Source organism: Corythoichthys intestinalis, chromosome 11 (assembly GCF_030265065.1).
Source record: "Corythoichthys intestinalis isolate RoL2023-P3 chromosome 11, ASM3026506v1, whole genome shotgun sequence".
NCBI lineage: Eukaryota > Metazoa > Chordata > Actinopteri > Syngnathiformes > Syngnathidae > Corythoichthys > Corythoichthys intestinalis.
The window spans coordinates 7840190-7853668 of record NC_080405.1 but is presented as its reverse complement, the minus strand read 5'-3'; the positions used below and the strand labels follow the sequence as shown (position 1 = coordinate 7853668).

The 13479-nt window shown below is 39.8% G+C and overlaps 1 protein-coding gene across 1 annotated transcript in view; it reads left to right on the top strand.

The window, feature by feature from the left end:
• The first annotated feature begins 1115 nt into the window (after positions 1-1115).
• Positions 1116-13479, top strand: part of LOC130924514 (pre-mRNA-splicing factor ATP-dependent RNA helicase PRP16-like) — a 32803-nt gene continuing 20439 nt past the window's right edge. The window contains exons 1-10 of the mRNA XM_057851143.1: positions 1116-1665; positions 8144-8306; positions 8534-8652; positions 8737-8810; positions 9334-9489; positions 9555-9710; positions 9798-9905; positions 9992-10113; positions 10198-10335; positions 10414-10600. Coding sequence (XP_057707126.1) covers positions 1482-1665; positions 8144-8306; positions 8534-8652; positions 8737-8810; positions 9334-9489; positions 9555-9710; positions 9798-9905; positions 9992-10113; positions 10198-10335; positions 10414-10600 — 1407 coding nt within the window. The 5' untranslated portion in view covers positions 1116-1481. The remainder of the gene's footprint in view (positions 1666-8143; positions 8307-8533; positions 8653-8736; positions 8811-9333; positions 9490-9554; positions 9711-9797; positions 9906-9991; positions 10114-10197; positions 10336-10413; positions 10601-13479) is intronic.

The window sequence follows — 13479 nt, the reverse complement described above, 5'->3', positions numbered from 1 at the left end:
ATATGTCCATCGATGTACAGTAAGTGTTATTGTGAGGCACATCAACTTATCTTCCCTTGCCTCACAGCGTTTTCCACCTGTACACAAACGAACAAAAAACCGTAACACTAACACATAATTGTGCCATCTACACGTACTGATTAGTAACATGCTAGTAGCAGATACAGTAGTTAGTAGTAGTAAATAAAGATCATAATTACAATCATCATCGTAAATACAATATCAAAGGCAACAAGTTGTATCCTGTGCAAAATTTTAGCTACAGTATTTCTCGAGGACCGGACACATGAAAATGCAGGGATAGGAAGAACATACCTTCCATAACACAGCGGCTACATAAACACCCAGTCTTTGTGGTGGCACGAGCTAGTTTCTACATCTGCCTTCATGAACATGTTGTCCTCCCCTGCCGTGATGATGGCAGATGAATGCGGTATTTCCTAATAGTTTTTTTTAAAGGGATTTTGATAAGTAATGTTACTCTAGCTCCACTGTTGTTTTGGATGGAGAAATTCTAAAACGGAAGTTGCATGCAGACATGCGGAAGTAAAGCGGAAGCATCTTGGAAACTTGTCTATATGGTAATTCTTTATTAGCTTCATCGCACCACCTAGCCATTAACACACTTATCATTCTAGGTAATTTGTCTTACATATGAATGAATATTTCAAATCTATTCAATAGTTTTCGTGAAGAATTATGTCATTATTTTTCTTCGAATAATTTAAGGGGAAAATGCTTTGAAACTAGGATTGTTGAGGAGCTTCAATTTGCTGATAGACGCAAAAATTCATTTCTCTCTCGCTCTCTCTCTCTCTCGTGCTCTCTCTCTCTCTCTCTCTCTCTCTCTCTCTCTCTCTCCCCATATATTACTGTATTTAACTTATATTTCCTGTGTGATGGTAATTTTTCTGGGGCCTGCGTCTGCTGATGACGTCACAACAACGCTCTGGTTGCTTGACGTGTTCATGTAGTTTTTCTATTGTGTCAATAAAGGACGTTTATATGAAGATTTATTTCATTATTTAAAAAAAGGAACATACGACATCAGTGCTAATGTCGAAAGCAAGCAAAAAAAAAAAAAAAAAAAAACAAATACAATAAAATAACAAGTCATAAAACATTGGGTTGAGTCAGACGCAGGGTTAAAAACCAGGGAATAAAACTTGATTTTTTTTTTAGTTTTCGAGATGGACAGTGAAGGGCCATACGCGCTTTTAAACGGGCACTTTTAGGCGACCGTATTACTACGAACAATTAGCACACTTTTAAACAGGCATTTTACAGGAGAGCACGGCTCTGGGACAGAATCTCGCTCTGAGCATCTCGACTCTTCGACCAATCATATAGCGAGAATAACCAAACGTCACTGTTAAGGGCGGGGCCTCGAACAGTTCGCAATCCGCGCTGATTGCGTACCTAAATAAATAGAAACACCGGCGTCATTCCAACGTAGGTCATTGTCGCGTCAAGGTGCAGACATGTTTTATGTACACAAACCTGTAATAGGTCGTTTTCATTTTTTTCGGTCGGAGCGTCACCATCCATACCGACCGCACCGCAGTGAGAGGAGCGAGCGCTCACAGACAGACTGCTGCTCGGTTCGCATCAGTTGGGGTCGCAAGCGGGATGAACCGCAAACACCTCAACAACCCTACTACAAAGGTAGGTTAAAAAAAATCACACTAGTAGTAGTAGTACGCGTTTTTTTTTTTTTTTTTTTTTAATTCCTACTGTATTGCTTTTCTGCGCACGACTTAACCGTTAAAGGTCCTGTCCAATTTTGTCTGATTTAGCCTTTATAGTTCAAAGAAAAAAAATGCTCACAATAGCGTGGTTGGTACTTTTTTTTCAGGACAGCATAACGTTCATGTACAAACTGTTGTTTTTTTCTCTGAGCAATTATAATAAACATTTTGGGCCCAAAAAGACAAAAAAGTCCAAATTTGTAATGTTGATGTCCAGTGTTGTTAACAACGGCGTTAGAGTAAAACTGTGTTATTCTTTTTACTAGTGCGTATTCTAATTAATTACTTTTCACCATCTTTGCTTAACTGTTACTGTTAACCGTTACTTTGGATGTGAAGGGGCTCACAGCTGCCTGGGAGAGAACAGCAGAGCAGGAGGGGGAAGGGGGCTTGACGCCGTTGCCGTTAGCATTAGCATTTAGCGTGGCGTTCGCCATCTTAAACTTTCGTGAATTTTTTTAAACATACAATTCGTGGCGTAGTTCCTTTTTTTTTTTTTTTTTTGTTTTTTTAAAACATACAATTGGTGGCGAAGTTCGTGTTAGGGGAAACAGACGAGGAAACCACGAGTATAGACCCTACCCACCGACGTCACAAAATCACGTGATCTCTGTATTGTTCCGCCCCCTTGTCCGTCATTTTGTGTCTGTATTATCAATGGTCTCAATTGATCGAGCAATTTATAATGCATTTCATGGAAGACCCGGTGCTTTCGGATGCCGTAAACTCACTGGATGCGTTGCATAAAAGGCGTTATGTGGAAAAGCTTCAGTTTATCCATTCGCCAAATCCATATTTGATGCCTAAATCGATGTTTTTCGACCCGCTGTCTTCGCCGTATTTGCCTGACATCTGCTAGCTACCCTGATATTTACAACTATTTTGTCCACACAAAATCAGCCTATTCTCACGAAAGTTTGAAAAACTTTAAGAGCTTGGAGGCTTATAAATACTTCGTTGCTGGTTGGGTGAAACAGGTCCTCGTCCACGAAAATTCGGCAGGAATCTATCTTGTGCTTGGAAAGGTGAGTTACGAAATTTTCAGTTCAAAATCTTTTGTTCTTGCTAATATCCACTGTCAAGTCTAATGTATTTCATGTCATTTGTCAATGGAGCTAGGGCTTTTAATGTTTATATGATTTAGCGATAGCACTCTCACTACATACATACGTGTACGTTGTCGGCGATTAGCCTAGCAATGATCTTAATTGTGGTTGTCAGCCCAAAACCCTCTAAATATATATTAAATGCATCTTACCAGATATAAAATGACTACTACATAATCTGTGGTAATCGTTTGGAGCCCAGTTTTCTCGTCGAATTGCAGCAGCCCATCTCGCTCTCTCCTCTCCGAGTCTCTCGGAATCCGGTAGAACTTCAAGTCTCTCCGTCTATCTTCTCTGTTGTTGCAACCGACCGCCACACACGCCTTCACCATTTTGATTATTAATGTTAACGAGCAGAAAAACACGCCGTAAATAGGAGGAATGTACGTAGCCGTAACAGGTAAACACGATGTGTTGACGGACAATTGGGCGGCACCAGTCAGGAGGGCGGAGTTGTGACGTCACGTGGATAGGGTCTATAGACCCTACTCACCTACGTCACAAAATGACATGTGTCGCTGTATCCGGCCGCCATATTGTCCGTATTTTTTAGACTTATTCTCATTGTTTTCAATTAGTCGTGCAAGTTATAGAGCAATTCATGGAAGCCCCGGTGTTATCTGACGCTGTAAACTCATTGGATGCGTTGCATAAAAGGCGTTATGTGGAAAAGCTTCAGTTTATCCATTCGCCAGATCCATATTTGATGCCTAAATCGATGTTTTTCGACCCGCTGTCTTCGCCCTCTCCGCCTGACATCTGCTACCCTGATATCTACAACTATCTTGTCCACACAAAATCAGCCTATTCTCACGAAAGTTTGAAAAACTTTAAGAGCTTGGAGGCTTATAAATACTTCGTTGCTGGTTGGGTGAAACAGGTCCTCGTCCACGAAAATTCAGCAGGAATCTATCGTGTGCTCGGGAAGGTGAGTTACGAAATTTTCAATTCAAAATCTTTTGTTAATTGTATGACAACTGTCTGATTATCCCCTTATAATTATATATTTTCAGGTAGTTCATTCACAACGTCTGAGTGTATGTTGTCGGCGATTAGCCTAGCAATGATTTTAATTGTTGTTGTCAGCCCAAAACCCTCTAAATATATATTAAATGCATCTTACCAGATATAAAATGACTACTACATAATCTGTGGTAGTTGTTTGGAGCCCAGTTTTCTCGTATTCCGAGAGACCCAGAGAGGAGACCGAGATTGACTGCTGCAATTCGACGAGAAAACTGGGCTCCAAACGATTACCACGGATTATGTAGTAGTCTGGTAAGATGCATTTAATATATATTTAGAGGGTTTTGGGCTGACAACCACAATTAAGATCATTGCGAGGCTAATCGCCGACAACATACAGTTTCAAATTCAAAATGCTTATTTCTTCCACCATCATTACATTTTGAATAATATTTAGCTGGTACCAAGTGAAAGAAGCTGGCCTCGTCTACGGATCATCAGTTAAACAGGTGTGTCCAAACCTTTTGCAAAGGGGGCCAGATTTGGTGTGGTAAAAATGCGGGGGGCTACCTTGGCTGATTTACATAGAACAATATATTTAAACAAATTTTAGCAAGCCCTTCTGTGTGTCACATTTGCTTTATTATTTTTTTTTAATCCATAATTTCAACAGTCTCGTCTTTGTGGCTTTCTCTTTCGACACTTGGACTCTTTCGAAATACTGCTGCTGTGAAAAAATAAACTAGCTTCAAGTTGCTATAATTTCTCGCTGCGTATCTTCCCTGTAATGTAGTCGTACATGTCAGCGTGTCTTGTTTAGTAATATTGCGTCACATTGAACTCTTTGAAAACAGCGACTGTCTCTTTGCAAATGAGGCAGACACAGTTGTTGCGTGTTTTATTGAAGAAATAGTCCAATATCCACCTATCCTTGAAGCGTCGGCCATCGCAGTCAACTTTTTTTTTTTTTGATTGTCGCCATTTTAGAAATCACATAGGGTAATGTTGCTTAGAGTGCTGCTCTTAAAGTTTTTCAAACTTTCGTGAGAATAGGCTGATTTTGTGTGGACAAGATAGTTGTAGATATCAGGGTAGCAGATGTCAGGCGGAGAGGGCGAAGACAGCGGGTCGAAAAATATCAATTTAGGCATCAAATATGGATCTGGCGAATGGATAGACTGAAGCTTTTCCACATAACGCCTTTTATGCAACGCATCCAATGAGTTTACAGCGTCTGAAAGCACCGGGGCTTCCATGAATTGCACTATAAATTGCACGACAAATTGAAACCATTGAGAATAGGGATAAACAATGACGGACAATATGGCGGCCGGATACAGCGACACGTCATTCTGTGACGTTGGTGAGTAGAGTCTATAGGGGGCATCAGGGTCAGGATTCGGTGAACCCTGATCTATAGAGTTGATTACGGAGTATTTTTCTAATATTAAAATTGAAAATGGTGACGATAGAAGGAATTCGTGATATGTAATTTGCTCTCTTTTTTGTGATATATATGTACAGTATCTTTGTCACAAAGCACTAATTTCTATTGAGGTAAAACTAACATTTGTGCACCGCAAGCTGTGCTAGTAAAGTGGTAGAATTTTTCTTGTAAGATTTTATAATGTCATATTAAGTTTAATGGCTTTCATGTTATTACAAGCAGGCCTGTTGTGATAACAAATTTTATTGCGGGATAAATTATTTCATAAATTAAGTAATTTAAAATTACTGTGATATGTGTATGTGTATAATTATTGCCCCACCCCCCAACCAATTACTAATAACACAGTGAGAATACGGTATATATTAATAGATCAAGTACACCCATTTAGAAGCATTTAATGTTGACTCTTAAATTAAAAAAAAACTTTTTAAGAAATCACAACCAAAAACAATGGACAATGCCTCTTTTAAGTAAAAGACAACAATATTAAAGAGCATACGACAGGAGAAAAAAGTCTTAAATAGCATTATTATGTGAATTAGAATCATATTTTGAGACAATTCGACTATATACAACAATTTAGCAAAGTGCAGATGACGAGAAATTAGTCTTTTAATCTGCCGGTTAGCCACGCCTACCGTTATAGGGCTCGAGCGTCCCCAGCAGGTGGATGACGTCAGCGGGGAACTGGGCTCATCGGTTTTACTATTCAGCCCATTAAGGGTGAATTTTTCAGAACGAGGAAAACGCGACGAAGAGAGCCGCAAAATGTCATTGTTTCAGTCTCTCTACTCCAATATTTTTACAGGATATTCTTTTTATCCAAGTATTTTCCCCAATAGCTAAATAAATGGATTGAGAAGGACCAGTCAGCCCGTCGAGGGGGAACTATTCACAACGAGGAAGACGCGACGAAGATAGCTGCAAAATGTCATTGTTTCTGTCTCTTTACTTCAATATTTTTACAGGATATTCTTTTTATCCAAGTATTTTCCCCAATTGCTAAATAAATGGCATGGTCATGACAAATAACAGTCTTGTGCTAAATGGAATATGAAATAATAAAAATGCACTTATTCAGGACGACATGGCAAAATTACTCCATAATGGTCAAAACTGTCCACTTCACCTTTATTGTCGCACCTCCCGAACAATATTTTATGACACCTAAATCGGACATATGTCATTTCCCTTCCCCGGCTTTGGAGAATGTAAGCAAACCAAGAGGCGTGACAGCTAGCCGACATGCTAACCCGAACCGAGTGATGTTTCAAAGTCTTCGAAGCGGAAAATCACACATAACTAGCCCGGATTATTTGACATGACGACTGGGTTGTCGATTGGCTACGCGGATCGGCAAACCGCCCGGCAGAGAGCAATTTACAGTTTGTTCCCCGGAGGAGGGCGGCTGCAGTTGTTATGCACCTAACGTGCAGCTAATGTGCACGAGGAGAGCTTTTTACATGCCTATCAATGATCAAACGTAAGTAGTCCTTTATTTAAAGAAAGTTTGTAGTGTTTACTTTGTAATCGCTGTATTAATATTTGACATAATACAAAACAAGATGTTTACTCACTTCCTCGTAAGTCCAGTGGTCCCACAGTAGTAGGGCTTGGCCAATATCCACGGTGAATGGGAACCTTTTGAAACTCCAAAAAGGCGCACACGCCTCTCCCTCATAAAGCAAGATTTTTCTGCAACCATTTGGCTGGCGTGATGCAAAAAATAAACGTATTAATCCGCAAAATCAGCTGAATCCTTAGTCCTCATACACAACAGTAGGCTGTATAGTGAAGAGGAGTCCTTCTCCCGTACACGTCACAGTGCCCTCCTCAATGCAAGACCGAAGCCGTAAGTCACTCATTTTCATGGCGCGGGATTAAAAAAACTAAATAAATATAGAGATCGCTTCCACACACATCCAAGCGGTCCATATCATTCAAGAGCATAAAATACTGCGTGTATTATGAAATAAACATGCTTTTTCGTGTCACATGCACTTTAATACTGCACAGAATAAATAAAATGGCTTTTTCAAGAAACAATTAAATTGCACTTCAATAACTTCAGCATTTAGGCACAGGGGTATAAAGTTGTAGGAACACGAACAATTGCACTTCAACAACAACAACAACAGAGAAAAATAGAGTAATTAAGTAGCAGTAGCAAAAAAATGCCTTCAATAAGTATCAAACAACATTAAACAGAGGTAATACGGTCCCTCTACACTTTCCGTGAGGGAATGCCACTTTGTGCGGTCTCGTTTGTGTTTCACACATCAAGCGAAAACCTCTGTAATTGTCGATTGATGTGACGAGGAAGGTTCCGCTTATTGCGATGCAGTTTGCTCACTAAGCAGTGAAAACTAGAGGGTGATGGTGTTTCAAATGAGCATGTAGATTTGTTGTGTTGGCCCTCTTTGTTGAAACAACCTCCAGACACATTTTGCAGACTGGTTCATCCTTTTTGGTTGCCTCGCCATTTTCATTTGGTTTAAAATCAAAATATTCCCACCTGTGGTGTTTGGCTTGGAAATCAGGATTTTCCGCCCCTTTTAGTCTTCCTCACTCTGCTCGCTCATTGCTGTGCGCCGACTGTGCACTCGGCACTGCCTCCCTCTATTGAATGATGGTCACTCAAACTGAAATGTATAAAACGAACATACTCAGAAGTATATAAAACAGTGAGTCTTCGTCACAGCATATTGCATAGCTGGTAACAAGGAAGCCAAACTTTTTACAGCACGTCTGCCGCACTGGGGCGATAAACGGGGAAAATTACCGCCTTCCTTTTTATTCACCATGCAATAAATGGAATTATTGCATATTGTGAATGGCTTAATTACAAGGTATATTTATGTTTTTCAAACCAGATGGTTTTACGCCTTCCTGCTCCAACTGGGAAGATGACGAAGGCGGTTTAGCCAGTTCCCGGCATTCCCATTGGGAGTCTCCTTCCCCTGCTCCTTTCAAGAGAGAATTGGACCACTCAGAACGGAGTTGGCACATGGGCCGAGAAAGCCAGAGAGGACACAGGTAAATATTTTATCTTGAAATAAACACCATCTTATTCTAGCATTCTCTGTGGTGACAATGATTCATATTATGAAGTACTGTCCTTTGCTGTAATGTCTACTATTTATTCTTATGACAATGTACACACATTGGCTGCCATTGACGGCGACAGACGTCCAATACATTGTTGTCAATGGCAGTGGATGATTTAATATTGCAATGTCAACTGTGCTTTGCTCTTACTTCAGATCAGTGAAAAACAACTATGCTGCTGACACACCCTTGCCCACCCCGTCGTACAAGTACAACGATTGGGCCAATGACAGAAAACATTTCCATTCCACACCTCGTTTGTCACAAGGAAAAGGTAAAGTGAAAATATATTTTATTTAATGATTCTTTCATATTATTTGGGACTATAGAGATTATGATTATATTATATTTATTGTAGGTAAAAAAGAGGGCGGGACTGGAATTACATTCGACAATGAGGACGAGAAAGAGCAGTGGCAAGAAGATCAGAAGGTAGGTCAATTCAATGTTGTCTATCCTAGGAACTAAGTGAATTTTTAAAAAATTGAATTCATTTTGAAAATTAAAATTTAAAATCGTGATTCGTGTTCAATGCCATAGCAAGTGATTTTATGTGATTTTTGTTATTCCCTGTAAAAAAACAACAACTTTAAGTCATGCTAATTTAACATTTTCAGTAAACAGAACTAAAATCTATTCTTAGAACAAACGAACGAACTACGAAGAAAATGAATTTTATATTCCGAAAAGGATTCATTTCACATGCGCTGCATTTTAGGACGAATGCAACATCAGTTATACCCAAGCTCCTTTCTGTTGGAGGTAGGGCTGGGCGATATGGGCTTCAGTACTTATCATGGTAAATTCAGCAGATTTACCTTGATAACGATAAATGATGATAAATTCGCCCAAGCAAACTGTTATATGATTTGAAAATCTGAATAAATACAGTATGTCTATCACCTTCAATGGCAGCCAGTGAGTTTACTATTTCTATTTCTTTCACTGTTTACAGCAAGTCGACAGAGACTGGTACATGATGGACGAAGGCTATGATGAGTTCCACAACCCCTTTACTTCCACATCTGAAGATTATGTCAAGAAGAGAGAGCAAATTCTTAAGAAGCAAACTCAGAAACGAATATCCGCTCAAAAACATCAAATCAACGAGGTATGTTACAAGAGCATACTGTGTTTTTCACATCTTAATAACAGCTTATGCTTTTCTGTCAATAGGACAATGAGCGTTGGGAAACCAACCGTATGTTGACTAGCGGCGTGGTGCAGAGGTTGGAGGTGGACTTTGAGGAGGACAATATGTCAAAGGTTCACCTGCTGGTTCACAATTTGGTTCCTCCTTTCCTGGATGGGCGAATAGTGTTCACTAAACAGGTAGGTTGGCTTATCTTTACAATATGCAAGTTAGCAATTTAATTGAACCTTCATGTCTAACCGTGCGCGTTTGTATTGTAACTGCAGCCAGAGCCCATAATCCCTGTGAAAGACGCCACATCTGACATGGCCATCATCTCCCGCAAGGGCAGTCAACTGGTTCGTAAGCATCAGGAACAGAAAGAACGCAAAAAGGTAGGTTGCAAATCTCTTCAGTTTTAAGGCTAAAACGGGGGCATTCTTAAGTGGAACGTATGAAAGATGATAAAATATCTTTTCAGGCACAGCACAAACATTGGGAACTGGCAGGCACAAAGCTGGGGGACATCATGGGCATCCAAAAGAAAGAAGACAATGCTTTTGGAAGACAAAAGGTTGGCAAAGATGGCAAAGTAGACTACAAGTGAGTGTCTCTGACTCATAGTGGTGTTTAGTGCCACATGTATTCATAATATTATTATGGTTCTTTTCTGATTTGACGCCATAGAGCAGAGCAGAAGTTTGCGGATCAAATGAAAGAGAAGAGCGAGGCCAGCAGTGAGTTTGCCAAAAAGAAAAGCATTTTGGAGCAAAGACAGTACCTGCCAATTTTTGCTGTGAGGCAGCAACTTCTTAATGTCATCAGGTACACATGCATTCAAAGACACGTCAAAGATGGTTATTTTACAGTCGTGAACAACTCCTTTTTTCCCTATTCTTACAGGGACAACAATATCGTGATTGTTGTCGGGGAAACGGGCAGCGGAAAAACCACGCAGCTGACCCAGTACCTTCACGAGGACGGCTACACCAGCTATGGCACGGTGGCGTGTACACAGCCGCGCAGAGTGGCCGCTATGAGTGTTGCCAAGAGAGTCAGCGAGGAAATGGGCACCAACCTAGGAGAAGAGGTGAGGCAAACTATCCTCATTTATGTGATTGTAACTTTTGACTTCGATGTTTGTATGAGAAATCCATACTTGAGACATTTTACGGTAATGTTACTTGAATGTTGGATATACCACTATAAAATATTTCAGTTACTTCACATACATTTTGAAACGAAGCAAAACTCAAAATGGATGCATTAAATGTTCATGCCGCTTTCTAAGGGCCTGTTTACATGGTGACACTGGGACACCAAGTTGCAACAATTGTGTTACAGATTGGCCTTGCGTTCTCATGGTGATGGGGAAAACGGAAAGCAAAACAATGAAATGAAAAATCCAGCGGACGCTCTGGTTTCGATGACATCACCACACGCTTCGCATTATTTTGGGTATGCGCAGTCGCCATGAATGGCGACTCTCCTTTCCACCCTGAATCCTGCATTAACATTACAAACGTTAGATACAGTATATATACGAAAATACTGAAACGATTGAGGCGGAAACGCACTACTGTAGTTTTGATCGCGCAACCCGCTAGACTTTTTGGAGAGACACCTGCCATTGACGAGTATGTCCGCTCCGTGGCAGGTGCTTGATGCTCACTTAGCCGTGTCGCTCCAGGGGTCGACAATATGAGTGGGCCGGACTCACTGGTCAAACCATCAGGGCCACCAGAATGCTCCCACCACTGGTCCGGACCTGATGGGCCAGTAAAAATAATGCTTAAATTAAATGAAAAATAATTTTAAAAATCTTCACATTAATTCCCAGTGGTTCCGTGTTTTGATGATGTTACGCTATCCCGATCAAAGACAACCTTAACAGTCTATGGAGGAGCCGTTATTCTCCGTGAGGCGAAAACACACCTTGTTCGTTGGCTCGCTCCCACGTGACCAGGCGCAACCTGATTACTGTTGCTGATTGATTGTCAGTATCTTACTACCCACCAAACATTATACGACAAGACAACATGTTTGTGAAACCCCCAGCACCAACTATAACATGATATAGAGCAGGACTAAACCACAATGTAAGTAAACATGGTGTGTGCATTTAAAATGACAATCGATAGTTGGGAATTTTGACGATAGTAACTTGACTATCATGCTGTCAATATATACCATCATATCACGAAGCATTAAGTACTGGTACAATAATTAATTGTTTCTCGAAGTAGTTTTATAACTTGAAAATTGTTTAGATGCATTTTTTATATAAATGCCCCAATCCGTTCCAATCCCCCCAAAAATCAGACCTAAATCTTTTATAGTGCATAAAATGCATCAAACCATGTAACAAGTACGTTAAAATTAGATTACTGCACAAAAACATGAAATCAGAGTTGTGCAGAATGTAAAAAACTATAAATAGAGTAAATAATAAAAGTTAATACACTCATGTAAAGCTATCAGAACACATGGCGCGATTAAAGAGGATGCTGGGCTTGACACATGCAGTAGAGGTCCGTTTTAGCCAATTGGATGCCAGGAATGCTGGGCAATAGCCAATGGCGGAGCAGCTATAAGTATGTTATGTTCAGTAAACTCTGGGAGCTCCGAGTACCAGCCATACTGTATTTTGACTTTCGTATCCTGAAATGTCATTCGTCACTAGTGGCAATATTTTCCTGTTGAGGCGTGTCTTAATGTGAAAATTCAGTATGTAGATACGTCCATAAGTAGAGGTACCACTGTACATAATAAGGGCTCATTAGCTGCTATTGACGTCCAATTCATTTCAACCGGTAGGGCTTGCAGTGATCATTCGCTGTTAGCAATGATCATTCGCTGCCATTCCCGCCTGGTTGAAATGGATTGGATTGGCAGTCAATAGCATCCAATAAGTTACCGTAATTTTTGGACTATAAGCCGCTATTTTTTTCCTTCATTTTGATCCTGCGGCTTATTATGTGGCCTATTAACCCAAATAAATCAACAGATTTATTTGGGTTAATAGGCAACACATGCCTCCTAGCAAGCATTGCAGTGCTACAAATGTAAATGACAATCAAAATTCACATTCCCTGCTAATTATTTATTCAATTACAGTTCCAGTTCTTTTGTTAATTACTTGTTATGGTATTTTCTAATACTTTATAATTATGATATGACACTATCATAGGCATGACTGAATGCTTATGACAGGTGTCATCCGGCCAATTATGTTACTAACTCCAATTATGTACAGTTTGGATCTTTTAATTCCATTCAAAAGTGAGATAATTTGCTGGATAACACTAAATGACATATGTTATAAGCATTCATTAATGCTCATGACAGTCTCTTATCATAATTATGATTGTCTAAACTAGTGTTGCACCGATACCATTTTTTGACCCCGATACCGATACCTGGCTGTGCAGTATCGGCCGATACCGATACCATACCGATTATATATATATATATATATATGTATATATATATATATTTTTTTTTTCTTAATTTTTTTTTTCCAAAGAGCTACATAATTGGATGTGAAATCATTGCTATCAAGGCTTTGTCAGGCTGTTGCTTACCTTTGCAAAATAGGAAAAAGTACACTAAACCCTAGTAGACAATAGTTGAATAAACCTTCCGCTCTCAAAGGCCAAAATAGTGCTAAATTTGTGAAATTAATAAAACATGTATAATACTAGCCCAACAGTAAGAAAGTAAAAATAAATTCATAATAATAAACTCTGAATGAACTGAATAAACTTTTTTAAACCTCTCAAAGTCCAAACAGTGCAACTTTCATGAAATTATTGTCACATTCTGCTGCTGGTTGGATTGTGTTTTGTTGCTGGGCGTGGGGGCGTGGCACTTGAATCCAATGCAGGCTCATCAACGCAGCATTTAAGCACGGGTGATCTCAGAGAAGGCTGCCGAGATATTTGCCTTGCTGATCGCTATTTGACATCT